The 20,578-nt window shown below is 57.1% G+C and overlaps 1 protein-coding gene and 1 pseudogene across 9 annotated transcripts; both read right to left on the bottom strand.

Annotated features, from left to right (window-relative positions):
• Nucleotides 1–622: 622 nt before the first annotated feature.
• TAOK2 (TAO kinase 2) lies at nucleotides 623–19,586 on the bottom strand. 9 transcript variants are annotated; one of them, XM_032327824.1, is made up of 19 exons: nucleotides 18,823–19,582; nucleotides 15,654–15,820; nucleotides 15,399–15,470; nucleotides 15,202–15,303; nucleotides 14,669–14,714; nucleotides 14,449–14,545; nucleotides 14,189–14,302; nucleotides 13,992–14,083; nucleotides 11,058–11,151; nucleotides 10,874–10,955; nucleotides 9,904–10,071; nucleotides 9,452–9,748; nucleotides 9,147–9,308; nucleotides 7,274–7,639; nucleotides 6,979–7,182; nucleotides 6,429–6,668; nucleotides 3,091–3,303; nucleotides 1,968–2,150; nucleotides 623–1,876 (listed from the first exon to the last, which is right to left on the bottom strand). In XM_032327824.1, the coding sequence occupies exons 2-19, from the start codon at nucleotides 15,783–15,785 to the stop codon at nucleotides 1,355–1,357; spliced, it is 3,186 nt and encodes a 1,061-aa protein (XP_032183715.1). In that variant the 5' UTR covers nucleotides 15,786–15,820; nucleotides 18,823–19,582; the 3' UTR covers nucleotides 623–1,354. The 9 variants fall into 9 exon arrangements, with proteins under 9 accessions (XP_032183715.1, XP_032183716.1, XP_032183718.1 ...); XM_032327825.1 differs by having other exon boundaries at nucleotides 9,470–9,748; nucleotides 18,823–19,581; XM_032327827.1 differs by having other exon boundaries at nucleotides 9,470–9,730; nucleotides 18,823–19,581.
• Nucleotides 18,823–20,303, bottom strand: LOC116581436 (annotated as a pseudogene).
• Between the last annotated feature and the right edge of the window lie 275 nt (nucleotides 20,304–20,578).

Below are 20,578 nucleotides of genomic sequence, written 5' to 3'. Positions count from 1 at the left end.
TGCCACCAGGCTCTTATCAGAAAGGAATGTGGCTCCTACCTCCCTTGCTCTGGCCCGACCAGCAGGGCCCTCATCATCCTGCTTTCAAGCTGTGCGACATGCCCAGCTGGGAAGAGAGTGAAAATCTGGCCTTAAGAAAAATGTGAGAAACACAGTGAAATGACTTGGGGACAGCCGGTGTTTACACCTTCCTTCTCCTCATCTGGAAATAGCCACTTAGTCTCTGGGCCAATTCTTTTCACCTTAAAGGAGTGGGTACAGGGCGTAGACCTAACCAATCTGAGTACCGCAGGCCTCTGCCTACAGACTGACCCAGTGAAGTCACTTTAGGGCTTTGCCGGCATTCTCACTGCTGAGACTGCTGCTAACATGTAGGCCTGGAGCCCGTGTGTGAAAGTGAACCTTCTGAAGATCTCTGAATCCCAAAGCAAAGGGAAGTAGAAGCCAGAAGACTGATGAATTCCTTTAAAGCTCTGGATCCAGCCATGCCCAAAGTCATCAAAACCACTGAAATTTTCAGTTACACAGCCCAATAAATTCCCTTTTTAAAGACAAGTAACAATATCACCTCCCGCCGAACAGTCCTTAATCCACACCTTGGACAGAAACGGTGAGTCCTGGGGTCTGTTAGAATAACCAACAGTTTATTAAAAGCTTGCTGTGGGGCTCTGTGCCAACCCCATAGCTGGGAGGGGCTCCCATGTCTGCCCCCAGGTCTGGGAGCAGCCCTTTCGAAGGTCCTTCCCTTGTTCCCCTGCCCTAGCTCTGATCTCAATTAAAAAAAAAAAAAAAAAAAAAAGGACAAGACGGCACAGGACGTCAGACAGCAACGGGGGGGATGGAGAGACCAGGCAACCTGACCCCAAACCCCATCCTGATCCTTCTTTCCTAGGAAGGCCTTTTCCTTCTGTTCTCCCTACCCCAGACCTGCTCTGCCACACCCCAGGTCTGGGGGGCCTGGCATCCCCAGTCCACGGCCCCATGACGCAGGGCAGTATAGTTCTCTGAATATAATATATCTAGACCCACCCTTCCCCTCCCCCAGGGGACCAGATGAATATTTGACACGCACATCTCCCTCCTTTCCCGAGGCTGTGGAGGAGAGAGACCCTGGCACCATGGTGGGGAGGCAGGGGCTCCTGGTCAGCCTTGAGGCACCTATGCCCAAGCTGGCCCCGGGCCACTGGCCAGCCCAAGAAGCTCATGAGATGAGGCGGTCTGAGGGGAGCTGGAGCCAACATCCTGTCCCCCACCCTCGGATGGGCCTCCCTAACAGCCCTCCAGGATCAGGCTCCACCCACCCCTGCCCCTGCCCCTGCCCCTGCCCCATTCATCTGCTCATCCACCCTGCACTTCAGGAATAGAAGTGGGAGGAACCATTGAGGATGTGGGAAGCGACACTGGTGCTGCGGCTCAGAGGCCCAGGCACTGCAGCAGCGGGTGGGCCCACATTGTCACTGCCACTGCCCCCCGAGGCTGCCCGCCGCAGGGGCTGAGGGCTGTTTCTTAGCAGCAGCAGGGCTCCACCACGGGGTGTTCCACTCTGTGTGGGGGGCCCCAGCCAGTTTGGGGGACCTGGAGGAGCCAGCAGAGAGGGCTGACGCCAGGCTGGGGGGGGCATGCCCGGTGGAGGAGGACCATGGCTCCAATGTGCCCCTGATCGGGGAACAGGACGGGAGGGCCAGGCAGGGGCAGGGGGTGGCGCGGGATAGCCCTGGGCAGCAGCCTCGGCTGGGATGCCCCCCAGAGCCATACTGGAGAAGCCCAGCCTCATGCTCTCGGCATCGAAAGCCTCGATCTCACGGGCCTGCCGCTCGAGCAAACTCCGGATTCGCTCGGAGCGCCCTGTCTGCAAGGCCAGCAGCTCCTCTTCCACCTGGGACACCCAGAAGAGAGGTTAGCACGTCTGCGGGCAGGACGTGGGGAGCCCGCCCTCCCTGATGCCCCCTGGCGTCAAAGCCCCTTACCCGCTGCTCCAGCAGTGCCCGCCTCAGAGCCACCCGCTGCTCCAGCTCCCGCAGCTCCCGCTCGTGCTGACCCTCCGTGCGGATCTTGATCTTGCTCTGGTAGGCATTGAGCAGCTCCAGCTCCTGTTGCAGCTGCTGCCGAAGGGCCTGGAATTCTGCCTCCTGGGTCTCATCAAGCCGCAGCTGGCAAAGAGGAGAAGGCATGTTAGGGGCCTTCCCCCCCACACACACCCCTCCCCCGCCCCAGGTAGGCTGGGCCCTCGGGTTTCAAGCAGCAGCCAGTGTCAACATCCAGCAGAATGAAAGGTCGCCATACCCTGTGACACAGCAATTACACTTCCAGTAATCTATGGCCCTGGTATACTCGCACAGGTGCTCGGAGGAGCTCCCCGAAGCGTTGTAATAGCAAAATACTGGAAGCAACCTAAATGTCCACCAATAAGGGATGGGTTAAAGAAATGATGGTACATTCATACCATGGAAAATTCTACACTGTTTCAAAAATGAGACAGGTGTACAGACATGGAAAAGTGTCCAAGAAATAGAAGGTGGAAAAAAGAACAGTACGTACAATACAATTTCAGATTAAGATTGTACGTGGTTTTCCAAATATGCATAGGGAAAAAAAAAATCTAAACTACAACTATTAACAGTTCCCTCTGAGAGGTGGGCTTGGGCGAGAGAATGGCAGGGACTAGGGCACTTCGGTGTTCTACACTACGTGTCGTTTTTAACTGGCCCATTCCAGTGTTGTTGTGTGATCACTCTTAGAACAGCAATCTTCAAAATCCTCCAGAAGTCTGAGTAAATCGGCCCAAGGGCCACAGTCATTTTGATTTGCTCCCTGTTAACACGTTAAACTAACTCAAGCCCAGGAAAAAATTATAGCCACTCTTTGCTTGGTGGTTCTTGGTAGTCAGGCTGGCTTTGACAAGACCTTAAGAAAATACTTAAGAGAGACAATGAAACCATTGCGGAGAATGCGGCCAGTGGGAGGATCCAAGTTTCCCCCCAGAACAAAAGCCGCGTCTGTGTCCACACTCCCCTTTCCCCCTGCCCACAGCTAAGCCGGGCATACGGAAGCCAGCCTCCACATGCGCCCTCCCTGGACCCCAGGCCTCACCGCCTGTGAGCTGAGCATCTCGGAGATGGACTGGTCGTACTGCTCGGCTAGGATGGCCAGCTTGCGGGTCTGCTCTTCCTTGAGCCGCTTAAGGAGGCTCTTGTGCTGAGCTTTGGGCGTGGTCTCCAGCAAGTGAGCCCGCAGGGCCTTGTACTGCCGAGTCTGGATCTTACACGTCTCCTGGAACTGCTTCTTGATCTGCAGCTCCTTAGACTATGCAGTGGACGGACCAAGGGCGATGGGGGCAAGGAGAGGAGGAGGAAGAACAACCGGGGAGAGAGAGAGAGAGAGAGAGAGAGAGAGAGAGAGACAGAAGCAGAGACAGGGAGAGGGAGAGAAACAGAAAACATGTTAGACAGAGGGGGCGGGGGGAGCTGTACACAGACAGACGCGCAGAGATGGGATCGTGTTGAGAGAGATCAGGCAGATGCTCGATGGGCAAGAGACACGAAGTAAACAAGACAGGTTCCAAGAGCAAGTTCAGAGTTGGGTAGAAAACTCACAAGGAACAGCAGGAGAGTTTCTGGACAGGGAACTGAAAATCTTTAGGGTACTGAGCGTACACAAGCAGCTCTGACCATGCAAAGAGGGAGAAAATACAACCCAGAGACGGAAACCCAGGAGCAGACACAGCATGTGCACCAGTGAGAGAACCGAGTCACACATCACACCCATGGAAGAGAGCGACACAGCTAAGGAAAGACAGAGAAGTCCCAGGTTCAGCACCTCGGGAGGGAGGGAGGGAAGGAGAAGCTCCAAGCCAGAAACGGATAAGGAGTGCCCCATCTTGGGCCACACCGGGGAAAGGGCCTAAGAGGTGGCCAGAAAGGGCCTGACAGGTTCACTGGGCCAGCAGCTGCTACCTGACCAGATCCTCACACTCCAGCCCCACCCCTTATGTACTCAGCTCCCACTCCGAGCCCACAACCAGTCCCCTTTCCACGGGCCCCCCAATCTGCCTAGCCCCCCAAACTCACCACCCCTGACTGTAGAGGATTTGCAGATCCATCCCCAAGCCCTCTAGGGTAAAGCCTAATGCCAGGAGGGAAATCCAGCTCCCAGACAAAAGGGAACCACCGAGGGAATGGGCCGGGAGTAAGGGCAGGGGATGAGGACAAAAGGACCTGGAACCTAAGGACTCTCTGGAAAGAATCCACCAACGGGGCAGCTATGGGACCAAGAAGTTCTTGGAAGGTCAACAGGGGCTCAGACCTCCGAGCTGGTGGTGGTCATGGCGCAACGAAGCTATGAAGGCAGAGAGGATGAGGCTGAGGAGTGGAAGGGGTTAAGATAACGTAGATGGGGGTGAAGAGGTCATGGAACTGGGGGCCAAGGGTCCAGATTGGGGGGCATACCCGGGAGGCTAGGCGGCAGGACAAAGCAGACAGAGGCAGCCTGGGCCAAAGGTACAGTTCCGCTCAGATATTTTATTTGTGTTTGTCTTTTTCTTTTTCTTTTCTTTTTTTTTTTTTTTTTTTTGGTGGGGGAAAGGGGACAGGTTGGAAGGGAGACAGAAAAACAAAATCAAAGAGAGAAAAAAAAAAAAAACATGACTTCCCACCCACCGCCACCCCTGGCCCCAGGCCCGAGTTGATGAGGGTGAGGATGAGCACACACACAGCGGCAGAACAGCAATAATTTAGGGTGGGGAGGAGTGTCGGGAGGCCACAGACTAACTTCCGGACTCCACGGGGAGGCTGCCTGTCTGCAGGTCCGAAGGGCTGGGGCGAGGCGGGGAGGCATACTAAGGAAGGAGGGGTGCAAGGGGGGAGAGGACTGGGCCCGGAGAAACCTCACTGAGGAGTGGGGGATAAAGTGCTCGATGCTCCGGATTCGGGCTGAGGAGGAGCTAGAGGTGGTTACCTCCAGGGAGGCAGGGCCCGGGACTGTCGGGTTCGGGATCGCCGCCCAGTTAGAGTCCCAGGTGCTGGCTGGCGAGAAGCAGGAGGCCCTAGCCGGCGCTGACTGCGCGGCAGCAGCCGGGGGATACGGCTGGGCCTCTCGCCCCGGAGCAGGCCCCAGCTGGCCAGGGTGTGGATGGCCCAGGGGGGCAAGTGCGAGGCTAATCCCTGGCTGGCCCGTGCCAGGCGCCAGTTCCAGCCCTTGCACAGGGTCCAAAACCTTGCCAACAGAGCTAGCGGGTGTCGGGCAGCGCGGGGATTACCCCGCCGGGGCCCAGGGACAGGCAAACGGCTGCGGAAGCCATCCTTGTTGGTTTTAGGGTACAGTGCAAACAGGCCCCGGTCCCCCACAGCCCCACAGCCCTGCAGGGCACGAAAGGCCATGGGTGACAGGCGCAGCAGGGCCCGTAACCAGAGTCGAGAGATACCCCGGCGCATCCGGGGGCCCTGCTGCCGCACCCATTTGCCCCCAGCTGCAAGAGCTGCCAGAGGTAGAGCCAGACCTGGCCAGGCTAGGAGCCAGGAGGCCCCAAGGCCCAGAGGGACACCCATAAGGCCACGGCGCCAACTCAGACCCAGGACGGCCCCCAGTGCGGTGCCCTGGGCCAGGAGTAGGAACACACTGGGGGGCAGGTGCAGAGCTGTACAAAGAAGTAGGTAGGAGGCCCCCAGGCCCACCAGCCCCACCTCAAGGGCCAGCAGCGATGCCTGCAGGCCACCCCCGCCCTGCGCTGCCAGCAGTGGGAGTAGCAGCAGAAGTAGTAGGGGCAGGAGGCCAGAGGAGGACCCCACTGCAAAGGACAGACCTGCCAGGAGACCATGGGACAGAAGTCCAGGGAGCTGGTTAGCAGGGCTGTGCCTCAGATGTGTTGGAGGGGGTTCAGGGGGGATGTCTGGTGAGGGACAGCCATCTCCAGGATCCCTCAGGGTCCTAACTGGAGCTCCCTCCTCCTCCTCCTCCTCCTCCTCGGGGACTGGGGTTAGTGCTGGGCCTGGGATCCAGCCAAACTCAAACTCCTCATCCAGCAGGCTCCCGCCCTGCTGGCCCCATAACCTCCACTCCCCGGCTGCCTCCTGGCCTACGATGCTCCTCTCCTGGGGGGCCACGGACGGGACTCTAAGTTCTTCTAGCTCCTCCTCGGGCAGACCCCAAACTTCCTCATCAACCAAACTCCTATGTTGCTGTGGGCCGGGACTAGAGATTCCTGATTCTTCCCCCAACATCCTCTGTTCCTCTGGCTCCAAGGTGGCCCCTTCCTTTCCCAGAATCCTTCTCTCTGGAACTGCTTCCTCCTCCTCTCCCAGAATTCTTTGGTTCAGTACTGCCTCCTGGCCAGATGAGCAGGGCTGCTCTTCTCTAGGGGTGCCTGTGCTGGGTGGTCCCAGAGCCCCAGGAGTGGGGAGCGGGAGGCCCGGGGGACGCTGGCCTGCACGTACTTTGAGGCTCTTGGGCTGCTGGCGAACCTGGGCCGCGTGCTTCTGCCGCAACTCCTGCTCACGCCGCTTGTTGTACTCCAGCTGGTTACCCAGCTCCGTCTGGTGCTGCAGGCGGGTGAGCTCGGCCCGTGTGCGCTGGACGGCCTGGAGCTGCCGTAGCTCCAGCTCCCGCGTGGCCTCGTGCTGCCGCAGCAGCAGTGCACACTCCAAGTCCTTCTGGGTCTGCTTCTTGTTCAAATCCTGAGGCAGAAGGGAGGCAGGGCCCCGAGCCCAGTCAGGAAGCCTTGTTGGTGTCAAGAGAGCCCCAGGACTCCCCGGCAGAGGGAGCTGAGCACAGGAAGCTAAGGGATGTAAGGGAGCCAAGCTCCCGGCTGGTGTGGGAGCAGAAGTCTAGGGAGCTCTAGCGGGGTCTAGCGGGGTCTGGCAGGCACGAGGATACAAGCCAAGCTGGAACACGGCAGAGGGCAAAGGGGACAGATGACCCCCAGTGAGGCAAACGAAGGGGTAGGTGCCCGTGCTGTGGGAGGGAATGGGGGACGGGGGGGCCCACCTCGCGCAGCAGGTCCTGGTCCAGGCTGTGACGCGCCAGAAGCATCTTGCGCTTATACTGGCGACATTGAAGCTCAAAGTACTGGCGCTGCCGCCGCAGCAGCCCTGCCTCCTCCTCCGCCTGGCACTGCTGGAGCTGCTCCTTCTGCCGCAGAAGCCACTCGGCCTTCTCCCGCTTGGGGGTGCTGGGGTTCTCCTGGAGCTCCTGGGCAAGACGGTGGGGAGGGCAGGGGGGCAGGGGGTCAGGGCGCCTCGCCCAGCACAGGCCCCCGCCCACGGCTGCGGCCCGGGCCCACCTCCTTCAGCTGCTCCTTCCGCAGTTTGTATGTTCGCTTCTGAGCCTCCAGCAGGGCGGCCAGCTCCTTCTTCTGCTGCCCGAGGATGTGCTGCTGGAACTTACGCTCCTCGGCCTGGGCTGCTCGGGCCTCCTTCTCACCGATGGCCTGGTGCCGCCGGGACAGCTTTTCTGCCTCAGCCCCAAAGCCAGCGCGCTGGGCTTCGAGCTCCCGCTGCAGCCTCGCGCTATGCTCCTCCCGCTCACCCCGCAGCCTCGACTCCAGGGCCAGCAGCTGTTTCTGGTGCTGTCGTCGCATCCGCTTATAGCCGCTCAGCTGCTCCCGCAGCGCCGAGTCCTGCTCGTGCTCCTGGATCTGGCGGCTGACCTGGGGCAGGAGGGAGAATGAGAAGCGGGGCTCAGCTCTGCCCGCCTCGTTAACACACACGGCGCGACGGCCGCTGGGCTCCACCCGAGAGCACGCGTTTCGGACTCACAGGTTGAATTCTTATCTGGCGCTTTCCTCACACTCAGCCCCCCGGAGCCTGCTGCCTCCACGGGATGCCGGGCACACAGTCCAATTCACAGACTGCTGAGACCCAGGTGAGACCCCAGGCCCAGCACAAAAGTGGCAACAATTCAAATTAAGTCGAAATCAGAAATACCTGGGCTATACGCCCACTTACTAACTTACTAACCATGTGACTTCAAGCACAGGAACGACACTAAGCCTCAGTTCCCTCGCCAGCTCAATGGGGCAATGATCTCCTTTCGTAGGAAGCCGTGGAGATCCAACCGTGATACAGACGAACTAGTGTCTAATAAAACGCGCCGATCTAACAAGTGCTGGCTTCCTTCCACTTCACCAAACACTGAAGTGTAATAAGGAGTCTAAGGACTCCTGACACAGCCCCGGAGATGGGAGCTCGGCCATGAGATGCTGGAAGTATCAAGAACACTGGGCCTGGATGTCCCCATCTGAGGTTTGGAGCTCAGGTCCCATTGTCAAGTAGGCATGACTCCAACCAGTCCAGGTGGCCAAGTCCCTGGAAGTTACAGACCTCTCTGCACAGCACCAAAGCACTGAGCATCACAGGATGTGAAGGGCTGTCCCAGCACAACACTCAACCACAAGTGTTAGCCACAGAATGCAGCAGACTGACCACTGGCCTCTAAGGTAATCGATGCTGGTGCCTGCAGCTAAGCAAAAATGTCATCTAATGGTGCACTGAAAGTGTGGACGAAAACTACATTCCGTGAAAAGTCTATCCACTTTCTCCTGTGAACGGAGAAAAACGTCACCATGACTTGATTTTAGGAGGATCGAGGTCCTGCTTAATTTGAAAATTTGAGAACCACCAAAGGTGTTTGGGCAAGTGCCTTGGACAAGAGCACGTCTGAGTCACGATTCTCCCGTTTCTCCAATGGGCTCGTACCCTCTCCCCGCAAAGGAGCCGGAAGGATGAGAGGCAGGCATGAGTGCGGGCCTGAGAGCCAATCGATGGTATGAGGCAGACCCTGGCCACCATTCCTTGCCCTCCAGGGATGTAAAATCCAGCACATCTGTCATAATGCCATGTGCGAGCAACAACGCACGGAGATGTGAAGCTCCTGGCTGGCCAGGAGCCTGGGAAGACGCCCCAGGCCATACTACTTAAGCCTGGCCACGAGGACGGAGCAAGAGTTCGCCAAGCTCGGAGTACCCGTATCAGGCGATGTGACCAAAACATTCTGCTGAGAGTCTGCTGAGTGGGGAAGGTTGAGGAGAGAAGGTGAGAGAAAACAACAGAAAGTGAGGGTGGAATCTGCACTTAATCCAGCGCCACAGCTGGGAAAAATCATCTCTGGACTCAGAGTCCGGGGCATCCAGGCTGAGGGCGGATGGCCACGCTTACCAGGGAGGCAGTACGGATGGTGGCAAAGTGGTCCCGGTTGCGGCAGTAGGCCCGGCGGCGGGCAGAAGAGGTGGCAGAGGCGGGAGCCGGGGCGGCCGGCGGCTGCAGAGGGCTGGGGGTCATCTCTGGCTGGTAGGGGTCATCATACAGGTTGTCAGAACCCTAGAGGAAAGGAAGGTAAAAGGGCTGTCCAAGGTTCAGAGGCTACTGGGCCCAAAGGGAGTTCGCCGGAGACCCCATGAGACTAAGCGAAGCAATCACACGGGAGGGAGAGCGGGGACCGGCCGTGGCACCGCCAGGCTTACGGAGGGCAAGGCGCGCACCGGCAGTCGCTGGATGACGGAACCGTGGGAGGTGACCGTGTGCTCCCCCTCCTGCATCATGGCCAGCTCTCGGGCTTCGGGCCCGTCTTCCTCCTCCTCTTCCTCTTCCTCCTCCTCCTCCTCCTCCTCGTTGTCTGAAGCATCTGCTAGGCTGTTGACCGAACTGCTCTGGCTGGAGGCGCTGATGGACATGCTGGGCACTGAGTGGCTACTCTCTAGACTGGTCAGCGTCCCAGCCCGGTGCATGTAGGGCTCGGCCTCCTGCGGACAGGGCGCAGGCTGTCGGGCGGGGAAGGGGAAGGACAAGGGGAGGGTGTATAGAGGCAGCACAGGGAGACAGGGTAGGAAGAGGGAGAGGGAAAGTGAGCCACGCGGCTGCCAGGAGGCGAGCACAACACGGCGGTATACAGGGGTGCTATGGTAAGCTGGGTCACCTCCTCCTCCTCTGGGGCCTCAGCACCAGGGCCATTGGGTGCCTCTTGGAAGAGTATCTTCTTCATCTTACGGTACTGCAGGTTGTCTAGCTCCCGCACAGCATCCTTAGTTCTCTGGATTAGGTCCATGATGACCGTGGGTGGCCGTTCCCGGAGCACAAAGCGGTGCTGAGGGGAGAGAATGCTGAGGCCTGCTGCCAAGCACCCTGCCTCCCAATATCCCATGGGCTCTGGCGTTCCCTCTGCCCTGAGATACTTCCCTGGGACTCATGTCCACCATGAACTGATGCTAGCCTTGTCCTAACCCCTGCTCCTGCATGAATTTTCACCACCCAGTCACTACTCCCGGGGCAGGCGCCTGTTTTCCCAGGCATGGCTGATAGACAAGAACAGTCAGGAGATCTGGACTGTAGTCCAGGTCCTCTGTCAAAGTGCTGTGTGCCCCTGGACACATCATGAGGCCTCTCTGGACCTCATAAGGTATCCCATGATTATAAAGCAAATAGGCCAACCTAGACTGTCTTCATCAGTTCCCAACTAGGGTTCCTTAGGCCTCCATGGATCTGTGAAGGGAATAGGGCCCCTCTACTTTTGGTAACTCAAAAAACACCTAAGGGAAATCATACATTTACCCAAGACAAGGCTACACAGGCTTTTGGCTTGAATTACATCAGATCAGTGTGGCAACCCTGGTTATCGCACGCAGACCAGAAGCTCTGGCTGGCAATTACATACATCTTTGATTAATAAAAGATGGGAAAACAAGTTATTACTTAATAAGTAAAGGCAGTCTTCTAGACAAAATCTTGCAAAACACAAAGTCCACTGGGCACTGGGAAGGGGGGTGGGGATTCGTAGGTGAAGTGGCTGGCGGAGGAAGAACTGGGAATCACTAATGTCACGGAGGGCTTCCTCCGGTGATTCTAACGAGCCACAGTTCTAGGAGACTGCTAGGGCAGTGAGCCCTCACCTTCAGAAGAACCTCTGAGGTTGGTCTGTCTTGAGGGATCTTCTGAAGACAGGAGTCAACAAAATTCCGGAAGTACTCAGACCTAAATGTCAGGGCGGGTAAGGGAGAGGTGGGAAGGGCATGAGCCACGCAGCCTCACCCTCCGGAAGGTCGAACCCCTGGGCCCAGGAATCCCAGTCCTCACCAGTGTCCTGACTGGAGCACGGGGGACTCATTCTGTGCAATGTGGTATAAGGCACTCATCGCATTCATGTTGAACAGCGGTGGTTTCCGTTCCGCTACAGAAAAAGTCAACAGGGAGAAGGTGAGAGGTGGCAGGTAGGCAGCGGAGGCTAGAACGGAAATCAAAAGATTTGGGTCCAGGGGCGCCTGGGTGGCTCAGTGGGTGAAGCCGCTGCCTTCGGCTCAGGTCATGATCTCAGGGTCCTGGGATCGAGCCCCGCATCGGGCTCTCTGCTCAGCAGGGAGCCTACTTCCTCCTCTCTCTCTGCCTGCCTCTCTGCCTACTTGTGATCTGTCTGTCAAATAAATAAATAAAATCTTAAAAAAAAAAAAAAAAAAAAGATTTGGGTCCACACCTCAGCTCCCTGACTTCCTTGCTGACCAATTTTCATAATCTCAATTAATTCCCTCTGTAAAATTTAATACTGATCCTTTCCCCTGCACACAGTGGAGGAGGGATCAAAGAAAACAACATGTGCGTAAGCACCGAAGGAGGCAGAAGGAACCAGTTATCAGCCCAACTAACATTTATTAGGTTCCAAATAAGAGCAAAGAACTTGCTAAGTGTTATGGTGAAGTTAAGGAAAAACAAGACATGGGCCCTATCCTCAAAGAACTTCCAGTCCAACAGGGAAGGAGACAGAAAAAAGGCTGGGAAGTGGGGTGTGTGCGTGGCGGGCCCTCAAACTGGTACACAGGCAGGGGACCGAGGGCAGGTCTTTTGGAAAAAGGGATACCGGAGCGAGGCCTCAGCTGAGAAGTTAAAAGCCAGGAGGAGTTCCTTGGGGGCCAGACACATGTTTTGTGGTGTTTATGTTTTTTGGCCTGAACACTTTTTTTTTTTTTTTAAAGATTTTATTTAATTTATTTGACAGAGAGAGAAAGAAACAGCTAGAGAGGGAACACAAGCAGGAGGAGTGGGAGAGAGAGAAGCAGGCTTCCCACTGAGCAGGGAGCCCGATGCGGGGCTCAATCCCAGAACCCTGGGATCATGACCCGAGTTGAACGCAGACACTTAATGACTGAGCCACCCAGGAGCTCCTAAACAGTGATTTTTTTTCAAAAAAGATTTTATTTATTTATTTGACAGAGAGAGAGATCACAAGTAGGCAGAGAGGGAGGCAGAGAGAGAGAGAAAGGAGGAAGCAGGCTCCCTGTTGAGCAGAGAGCCGAATGCGGGGCTCGATCCCAGCACCCTGAGATCACGACCCAAGCCGAAGGCAAAGGCTTAACCCACTGAGCCACCCAGGCACCCTAAACAGTGATTTTTGAATAAAATTCCAACCTAACAATAACCATCATCATCATCACCACCATCATCTAAATTTCAAGTTTCCCCTAAAGAATTAGATCTGATGAAAAGGAGCTGACATTCCTGCACAATGACGGGCTAGAACTAAGCAACAGCAATCTCCAGTTTGCCAGAGCCTTCTCCTCATTGCTTCTCTGATACAGAATTTCAGCTGTCATTTATAATCAGGACTGACTGTTTCTTTGGCAGTAGAGAAACAGTCTCTGCATTCACGTCTCTACCGAAAGCTAGAAATATAAAGGACAGCTCCCAATTTTTCTCATACCGGGCCTGTTTCACGTGTTTGCATCACCTGTCCGGCTGTGGCCTTAAGTGGCAAATGCAGACATGTGGAGATGGAGAACAAGAATACGTGCAAACCTCGGCCTTCAGGGAGAAGACACAATATAAACTGAGGCGAGGCAGTAGAAAAGCTCGCGGCAAGCTCGGGAGGAGAGAGCCGACCTTCCGGCAGCAGCACCTTCAGCCGGGTGGAAGGAAGGGTGGGAACGGCGTCAGTCTGGAAGGCGATGGGGAGCTTTAAAGGCTTACGGAGGGGAGCGCAGCAGCAGCACCCAGCTGGGGCGGGTCTCTCCGTAAGAGACCAGAGGGAAGAAGAGACTGTAGGTGGGACACATCAGCACGGGAGGAAGTCACTGATAAGAGGACCGAAGGGCATCTCTTTGTGCGGCAACTAGCTGCGCCGGGCACCACGCTGAAGGCTTCACCAACACTACCGCGCAAACGGTTGTGTGAGCAGCGTAAGCTGGACAGGCTCCAAGGCCTCATGAACTCACTTGAGCCTAACCTCTGGCCTTACCACTCACTGCTTTTGACATGGCATTACGTGCAATATTCCAAACAACTGAAGCTAGGCTCCGCTCCCCATGTCTGCTCTTTCCTGTCTGGAATGCTCTTTCCTCCAGTCTTCACACAGCTACTATTGGTCTTACCATTCTGCCTAGACATCTCCAGCACGAGGAGACCTTCCCTCAGCCCCTGGACTAGGTCAGGTCCCTTGTTCTACGGCTGTATTGTTCCTGAAACTTCTTCCAGCTTCTACCGGAAACATGCCTGTTTCCCCAACCAGAAGGTAAGTTCCATGAGGGCAAGAACCTCATTCACGGCTCTACCCCCAGAACCTGCTGCCATAGCATGGCACACGGTGGGCATTCAAAAAATATAGAGGGGCGCCTGGGTGGTTCAGCAGGTTAAGCCTCTGCCTTTAGCTCGGGTCACGATCCCAGGGTCCTGGAACTGAGCCCCACGTCGGGCTCCCCTGCTCAGTGGGGAGCCTGCTTCTCCCTCTCCCTCTGCCTGCCGCTCCCCCCTTGCTTATGTTCTCTTTCTGTGGGATAAATTAAATCTTAAAAAGAAAGAAAAGAAGACAGAGAACTAGAGTAGTGGACAGGAAGGGAAGAATGCTTCGAAATCTTCAGGTCTAAGAGCTGTTAGGATTTGACAGCTGACTGACTCGGGGACCAAGGGTAGAGTCAAACGGACAGGAGTCTGAAAGCCTGCGGAGGAGATGGTGTGGGGATGGTAAGAGAAAGAGAAAGGAGTGGAGAGGATAAAAGGACGAGGGAACAGAGGATGCGTCCTTACCCAGCTCGATGCAGGTTATCCCCAAGGACCAGACATCCACCTTGCCATCATACTGCCCCTCATCCATTGCCAGGATCACCTCCGGAGCCATCCTGGGAGAAAGGTCAGAAGAAAGAGGCTGATCGGCACCCAGACTCTGCCAACTCCTGCTCCCAACATCCTGGGGACTCTCTCCACTCACCACTCCTCCCACTCACCAGTACGGGGTGCCCACAAAGGAGTTGGCGGGTGCCATGATAGAAGCCGAGCCGAAGTCCCCCAGCTTCACCAAGCCTGGCTCTGACAGCAAGATGTTTCCAGCCTTCACATCCCTACCAGAGACAAAGCACGGGGACAAAGCGTGCGTCTCAGGAAGGCTGCGCAAGGCTTCAGCACCAAGTTTCTATGGAGGCCACAGCCCAGCCAAATGAGCAGTGTAGACTGCACCCCTCACAGCCACCGTCGCTGCAGCTCGTACCTATGGATCATGTTGTGGGAGTGCAGGTAAGCCAGACCCTGAAGGGCCCCGTGCGTCACAGCCGCAATCTCCACCTCCTGAAGGGGCTTCTTGTGCACTGGGGAGCGAGGGAGAAACACCAAACTGAAGGGAGCCCAGGGGCGGGGATGGAACAGGCTCCCTTCCCCTACAGCTTCTTTGCTCCTCTCCCTTCTCCCACTTGTTGGCCAGAGCCACTTACCTTCTAGAAGGTCAGAAGCTGAGCCCAGGCAATACTCCATCACCAGCTAAGAAAGGATAACGGGTCAGAGATAAGCATGTCCAGCCCCCCCCCGCCCCATCTCCCTTGGGCAGAGACCCAGACAGTGTCTCTGCCCATCCTGCAGTCACTGCGTCCGGGGGTAAAAACAGAGAGAGAGGGCGACCGAGAAAGCGACATCGCTGTAGGAGAGTCCCTAGAGCCAGGGCCTCCTCTAGACACAGCCCAACATGCCACGACTCCCAACTGAATCTCTTCAAAGCCCCATTCTAGCTCCATTTCCTCCAGCCCACGTGCCCCTTTCCAACTACTAACAGTTTACGTCCAGCTTCAAACCAGCCTCTCCTTCTGACAAACACTGCTATTCGTGGGTTTGTCTGAGGACTAAAGAAGTTGGGGGAGACTTCCTCCTCTCCAAGGCCCCTAGAACGGCACCTGGAATAGGGCCCGCCTAAGAGACTGGACCAGCACAAGGACGGGGGCAAAGATCAGGCCGGAGTCGGGGGCCAGCTCACCCAAGCCGTATGCTCTCTCAGGTAACAGCCCCGGTACTGAATGGTATTGGGGTGCCGGAGCTTCTGCAGGAACCGCACCTCCTTGATGATATCCTGCCACTTCTGAGAGGTCAGAGGAGGAGAGGCTTACTCAGCCTCAACATTGAGATTGGGGTTCCCTGCTCTGCCCCCCAGCAGTCTCTTCAAACCTAACCCACCTCATTGGACTGCTTCCCACTGTAGGACATCTTCTTGATGGCCACCACCTCACTATTCCGGACATCTCGGGCCTGTGAGACCAGATCAGAAGGTGGTGAAGGCCCCTGGTGAGAACTGGGCAGCGGGCAGTCTTGTTGGCCCAGCAGGGGAGGGCAGGAGAGGCCGGCGTGGTACAGCCGTGTAGCGGGCTGTGGACCCAGGTCGGGAAGAAGGCAGTGCCTGCCCCTACCCCATTTTCCTAAGCCCCAACTCACGAAGTACACAGCTCCAAAACTGCCATGGCCGATTTCCCGGAGATCAGAGAAGAGCTTTTCAGGGTCATCCTTGAAGAAGAGCTCAGCCACATCGGGGTCCTTCAGGCTCCCGGCCCGGCCCCCAGCTGGCATGATGGCCCCTGGGGGCCCTGAGAGTGGGGCCTGACCTGGAGAATGAAGAGCAGACCCTTAGAGCAAAGATGGGACACTAAGCGAGAGAAAGGAAGGGGCCTGTCAAGTTTCTGCCTTCTCCTCCACTAGTTCCCTGATGAGCGGGAGGCACGGCAGAGGAAGGGCAAGGGGGGGATTAGGAGCAACATCAAAGCTCCAAAAAAATGAAGTTGCCCTGGCAACCAGAGCACGGGGGCCGGGTCCCTGGAGTCCCTAAAACTGCTAGGAAGACTGAGAGCAAAGCATCCTCACCACCCCCAGCCCTCAATAAGATCCATCTCGCTACAACCCTTACTTCCCGCCTCAAGAATAAAAGATCCCACCCCCCAGCCAGAACCCCGATTCCCAAGTGTCCTGTCCCACAACTCCCATACCCCCAATATTTCCAGGCACCTTCCTGTTCCCCTTGGCGTCGAGGCCCCCTCCTCCCTCAACCTCTCACACCCTGGAAGAGAGCAGGAAACAGCCAGGCCGGAGGCAGTGGAAATCCGGCCATTGTTAGAAGTGGGTACTGGCCCACAAGGGCCGGAGGACTTGCTCTCAAAAAGGGTTAGGGACACGGTGGTAGGAAGGAGGTGTAGAACGAGAAGGACAGGGCCCGCAGTGACCGCTGGCTTTTAGGGCCTGTGACCTGGGCCGCCTTACTTGCCCAGTCCAACCACACGTGCTTCATGAAAAGGTCCAGAACGTTTGCGGGGTACAAAGAACACTGACTAAGCACGTAAGAGTAAGCACCTTTCATGCATCTCTCTCATTCAATCCTTCCCACAATTTTATGAGAATTTACTATTACCCCTATCTTGCAGATGGGGAAATAAACTCCGAAAAGGTTAAGTCTTGCCCAAAGCTGGTCCTCTGCTGCTGTGCAGGAAAGAAGCAGGGCAAGACAGTGGTCACCATTTTACAGACTCTGTGACTGAGGCACAGAAAGGAAGCAGGATTTCTCCAAGGTCAGAGAACAGGATCCTCTCTCCGTCAGGCCAGTGTGCTTATTACCGTCTTAGCAACTCCCCTCAAGCTCATGCCCACCCTGCAGGAAGCCTCCCTTGGCCAGTCTAGCCTTGAGGGAGCGCTCCTAGAGCACACAGAAAGCTCCCGCAGCAGGAAGAAGCCAGGACCCGCCCCTCTGCCCCAGGGAATTCCAGGCCAGGCTCCTGGCTAAGCACTTGTTGGAATTTAGGCACAAAAAGAGCCTTGAGCAGAGCTGGACTCCCAGGGCAGAGTTCTAGCTCCTTTAAAGCACCTAACAATTTAGCGTGTAATTATATTCTGCCGTGCATTGTTTCCTGTTGTGTTGTTAATTTTGTCTCCTTAGCCCAACTGGAAGCTGGAGGGCAAGAAGTAAGCCTGACTCTTCAGTGGGCCCCCAGGGTGCAGAGGGCTCAGAATAGCCTAGGAGACTGATTGACCGCCCTCAGCCAAGCCCTCAGCAGCTCCCAAGCTGCTCCAAACAGGCCCCTCTCTCCACTCTCCTGCCAGCCACCTCTCACCCCCACCACACACCCACTCACCAAGGCAGGGGCTCACAACCTGCCACAGGAATCTTCTTGACCTCTTCACCAGCACCCAGCCCAGAATGCCGACCCAGGACCCCAAGCCACGCACGAGGGATGCCAGCAAAACATCACACTGGGCCCCTTCCTCCAATAAGGAACATGTGTGTGGCTACCCATGTCTGAGCGAAATCACAGCCACCTTCTAAGACAACGTTCCCACCCTTCTGCAGAAGAGGAAACCCGAGTCCGCCTGTCCCTCAGCTACACTACCAGTACAGCTCGCCAGCAACATCCAACAGGGTTTTCCGGAGGCTCCTTATACTCGGTCTTCTCTTTGATAAAATGATGGCAGCACAGGGCTGTTGTGAGATGCTTAATGAGATCTCGAACCTACAAACACTATGCAGACACTTGGCAGATGGACCGCTCCTTCCCTGCCTCCAGGGTCAGCACAAGGATTTCATACTTTGGGGACCATCCTACCCCAGCAGCGTGGCTTTGACTGTGAAGAGACCCCACTATGGCCATCATTTGTCACAAGAGAGAGCCCTCGCAGGAACCCAGGCCAACGAACGGAATCAGGGTAACGATGAAGGTCACAGCCGAGAGAAAAATCCACGAGACAGAAGACAGGCGTCAGGAAACGCTTCGGAGTGCAGCCCTCCCCAAAAGGAAGCTCTTCTTCCCCTCACTCTTCAGTCTCACCCCAACTCATTCTCCTCTGGGTCCCTGGCCAAGAAGAGATGCCCGGAGACAGGTACGGAGCAGGGGGGGCAAAACTCCATCAAGAATCTGGGTTTCAAAATCCTAATTCTGCCACTGTGTGACCTTGGGCAACCTCTCTGGGCCTCAATATTCTCAACTGCAGAATGGGAAGACAGCAATGAAAGCGGCCCCCGGGGTGAGCGGACGGGAGGTGCCACGGGAGAGAACCGATGTAAAGCACTTTCTAAATGACAGATCGCTGGACAAACGGATGAGCTCACACCATCCGCCAGAGGCTGGAAGGTAACCATCGAGCTAGGAAAACACACTGCCAGGCACTCCTCAACACAAACGCGCACACACACACCTCCTGGAAAGGACCGTCCAAACAGACCAAGCCTAAGACACAGGTAGGTGGACCCACCCTGCAGCCCAAAGGCAAGGGATCAACCCCCCAAAGCCACCCAGAGAAAGGGGTATAATCGGAGAACAGGGAGCGGTAAGGGGCCAAGTGAACACAGACCAGGAGAGTGCAAACCCACCTGGTTAGCTCAGGCACCCTAGGGTGTCACCCCCCCATGACATCGAAGACCCTGTCACCTTAGGTCCCCCATCACGCGGACATAATGAAGAGGAACAAGGTGGCCGCAGAAGGCACCGCTAGCCAGAGGCTGACCACCGGCCCACGGGGCTTCATCCTGACAAGAGGGCCTACCCAGGCCCAGTTCCTCCAAAAGGAGCGCCCTTTCTTCTCAATGCTAGACAAGGGACCCGCGCCCCTGCCCCCCGTGTCTCACCTGGTAGGGGTCACTATGGTGCCCCAGCGCTTCCGCCTGCTCCTGGGGTCCTCCAGCGGCTCTGCCCAGCTGGGAGAGGGGCAAGGAGACCTCTCCCCTTGCCACCTCCTCCTCGGCTTTCGCCCTTCCTGAGGGGCGGGCCCGGGAAGCCTCCCCTGGAGGGGAGGGGGTGACAACCTGATCTGACCTCGCGGTCCAGTCCTCCTCCTCCTCGAGGGCGACCGTTGCTGAATCCCGGATTTCTGGTTGTGGGGTCTGAGCCCCAGATATTTGGGCGAAGGGAAGCTGAGTCTGGTATCTGACCGCGCGGGGAAGGAGCCCCGGATACTGGAGCGCGCAGGGGCCTGAACCCCAGGTTTCTGAAATCCTATGAAACAGAGCCCCAGGTTTCAAGAGGCTGGGACCCGAGTCCTGGATACGTGGGGTCGGGGGGCTGATGCCCGGGTATCTGCGAAGCGAGGGGGCAAGCCCGGAAATTCGCGACCGAGGGGCCTGAGCCCCAGCTCTCCGGCCGCCGACGGGGCCCACCCCGAGGACGTCCGGCCGCACGGCCCCTCTCACACCGGGGTCCGAGGGTGACAGCCCTCACTCCCGCCCCAGCCTCCTCCCTTTCCCCTTTCCTCTCCTGAGGGCAGCTGAAAGGCTGCAGCTACGGACGGTCCCCGCGCCTCCGCTCCCTCTCCTCTCCTCAGGCTCAGCCTCTCTCCGCACCACGGCCCCGGGCTCGTCCCGGTCTCCCTCTCCCTCTTCCTCCCAATTCCAAGATGGAGACCGGGCGGGAGCGCGCAGGCGCGGTAGGGACGCCGGGCCAAAGGGGGCGGAACCCCAAAGGGAATGGCCCCGCCCCCCTATCCTCACTGCCGGGGCCAGGGAGACGGGCAGCTACCGCGCCGGAGTGCGCGCGCGCTCCGCCACGCGGACCCTGGACGGGAGGAGGCGGGGAGAAGGGCTAGGCTTGGAGGGGGAGGAGCTCAGCAAGCAGTCCGACGAGTGGCCGTGGAGAGAGCTGCGGCGCATGCGCTCGCCCCGCCTTAGCGCCGAGCCCGAGCTTGTTGCTAGGGGAAGCTTTGAGGGGGCGCGAGGGGAAGGGAAGAAGCGGCCGGATCTGCGCCTGCGTACAGGGTAGCGGTGGGGAGGGGCAAGGGAAGGAGACTCGCTGGGCGCGGAAAAGGCGGGAAAACGGACCGCTCTGGTGAGTAACCGCACAGCCAGGACGCGGGCTCCCACGGCTGAGGGCTCTGCCGGGAACTCTCAGTCTGTCAGACCCCTTCAGGACGCAGGCCTTTCACAACTGCGTGACCTGCCCAAGGTCACACAGCACTAGGTCGGGCCTGCGCATGACCATTCCCAGCGGACTCTCAACGAGGTGGAACTACCGATTGTCGTTCATAGAAGAAAACGCGGCACAAGGTGGCCCAGCTGCGACTGAACCCAGTGTCTTCCGAAGGCGGGTCACAACGGGACAGAGCTGCAGTAATCATGCCTTACGCCGGCCTCTGTCCCAAACGAAGGCCCAACGAGGAAAAGGCCCCCAAACCTGTCGACCCCGAAATGCCCACCTCAACCCCCCCCAGTAAACACCGCGGGCAACACTGGGCAAAAAAGCCTTTTATTTTCCCCCACATTCCAGCTCCCCATTTTTTGGTACCATTTCTTCCAACTTAGAACAAAGTCCGGAGAAGTTGATTCACACCTGGAGAAAAAGAAGATTAAAAACGGGCAGAGGGGCGCCTGGGAGGCTCAGCTGGTTAAGCAC

The sequence above is a fragment of the Mustela erminea genome, chromosome 20 (genome assembly GCF_009829155.1).
Source record: "Mustela erminea isolate mMusErm1 chromosome 20, mMusErm1.Pri, whole genome shotgun sequence".
Taxonomy (NCBI): Eukaryota; Metazoa; Chordata; class Mammalia; order Carnivora; family Mustelidae; genus Mustela; species Mustela erminea.
The sequence above is the reverse complement of the archived record's forward strand: the minus strand, read 5'-3'. Positions and strand labels throughout refer to the sequence as shown.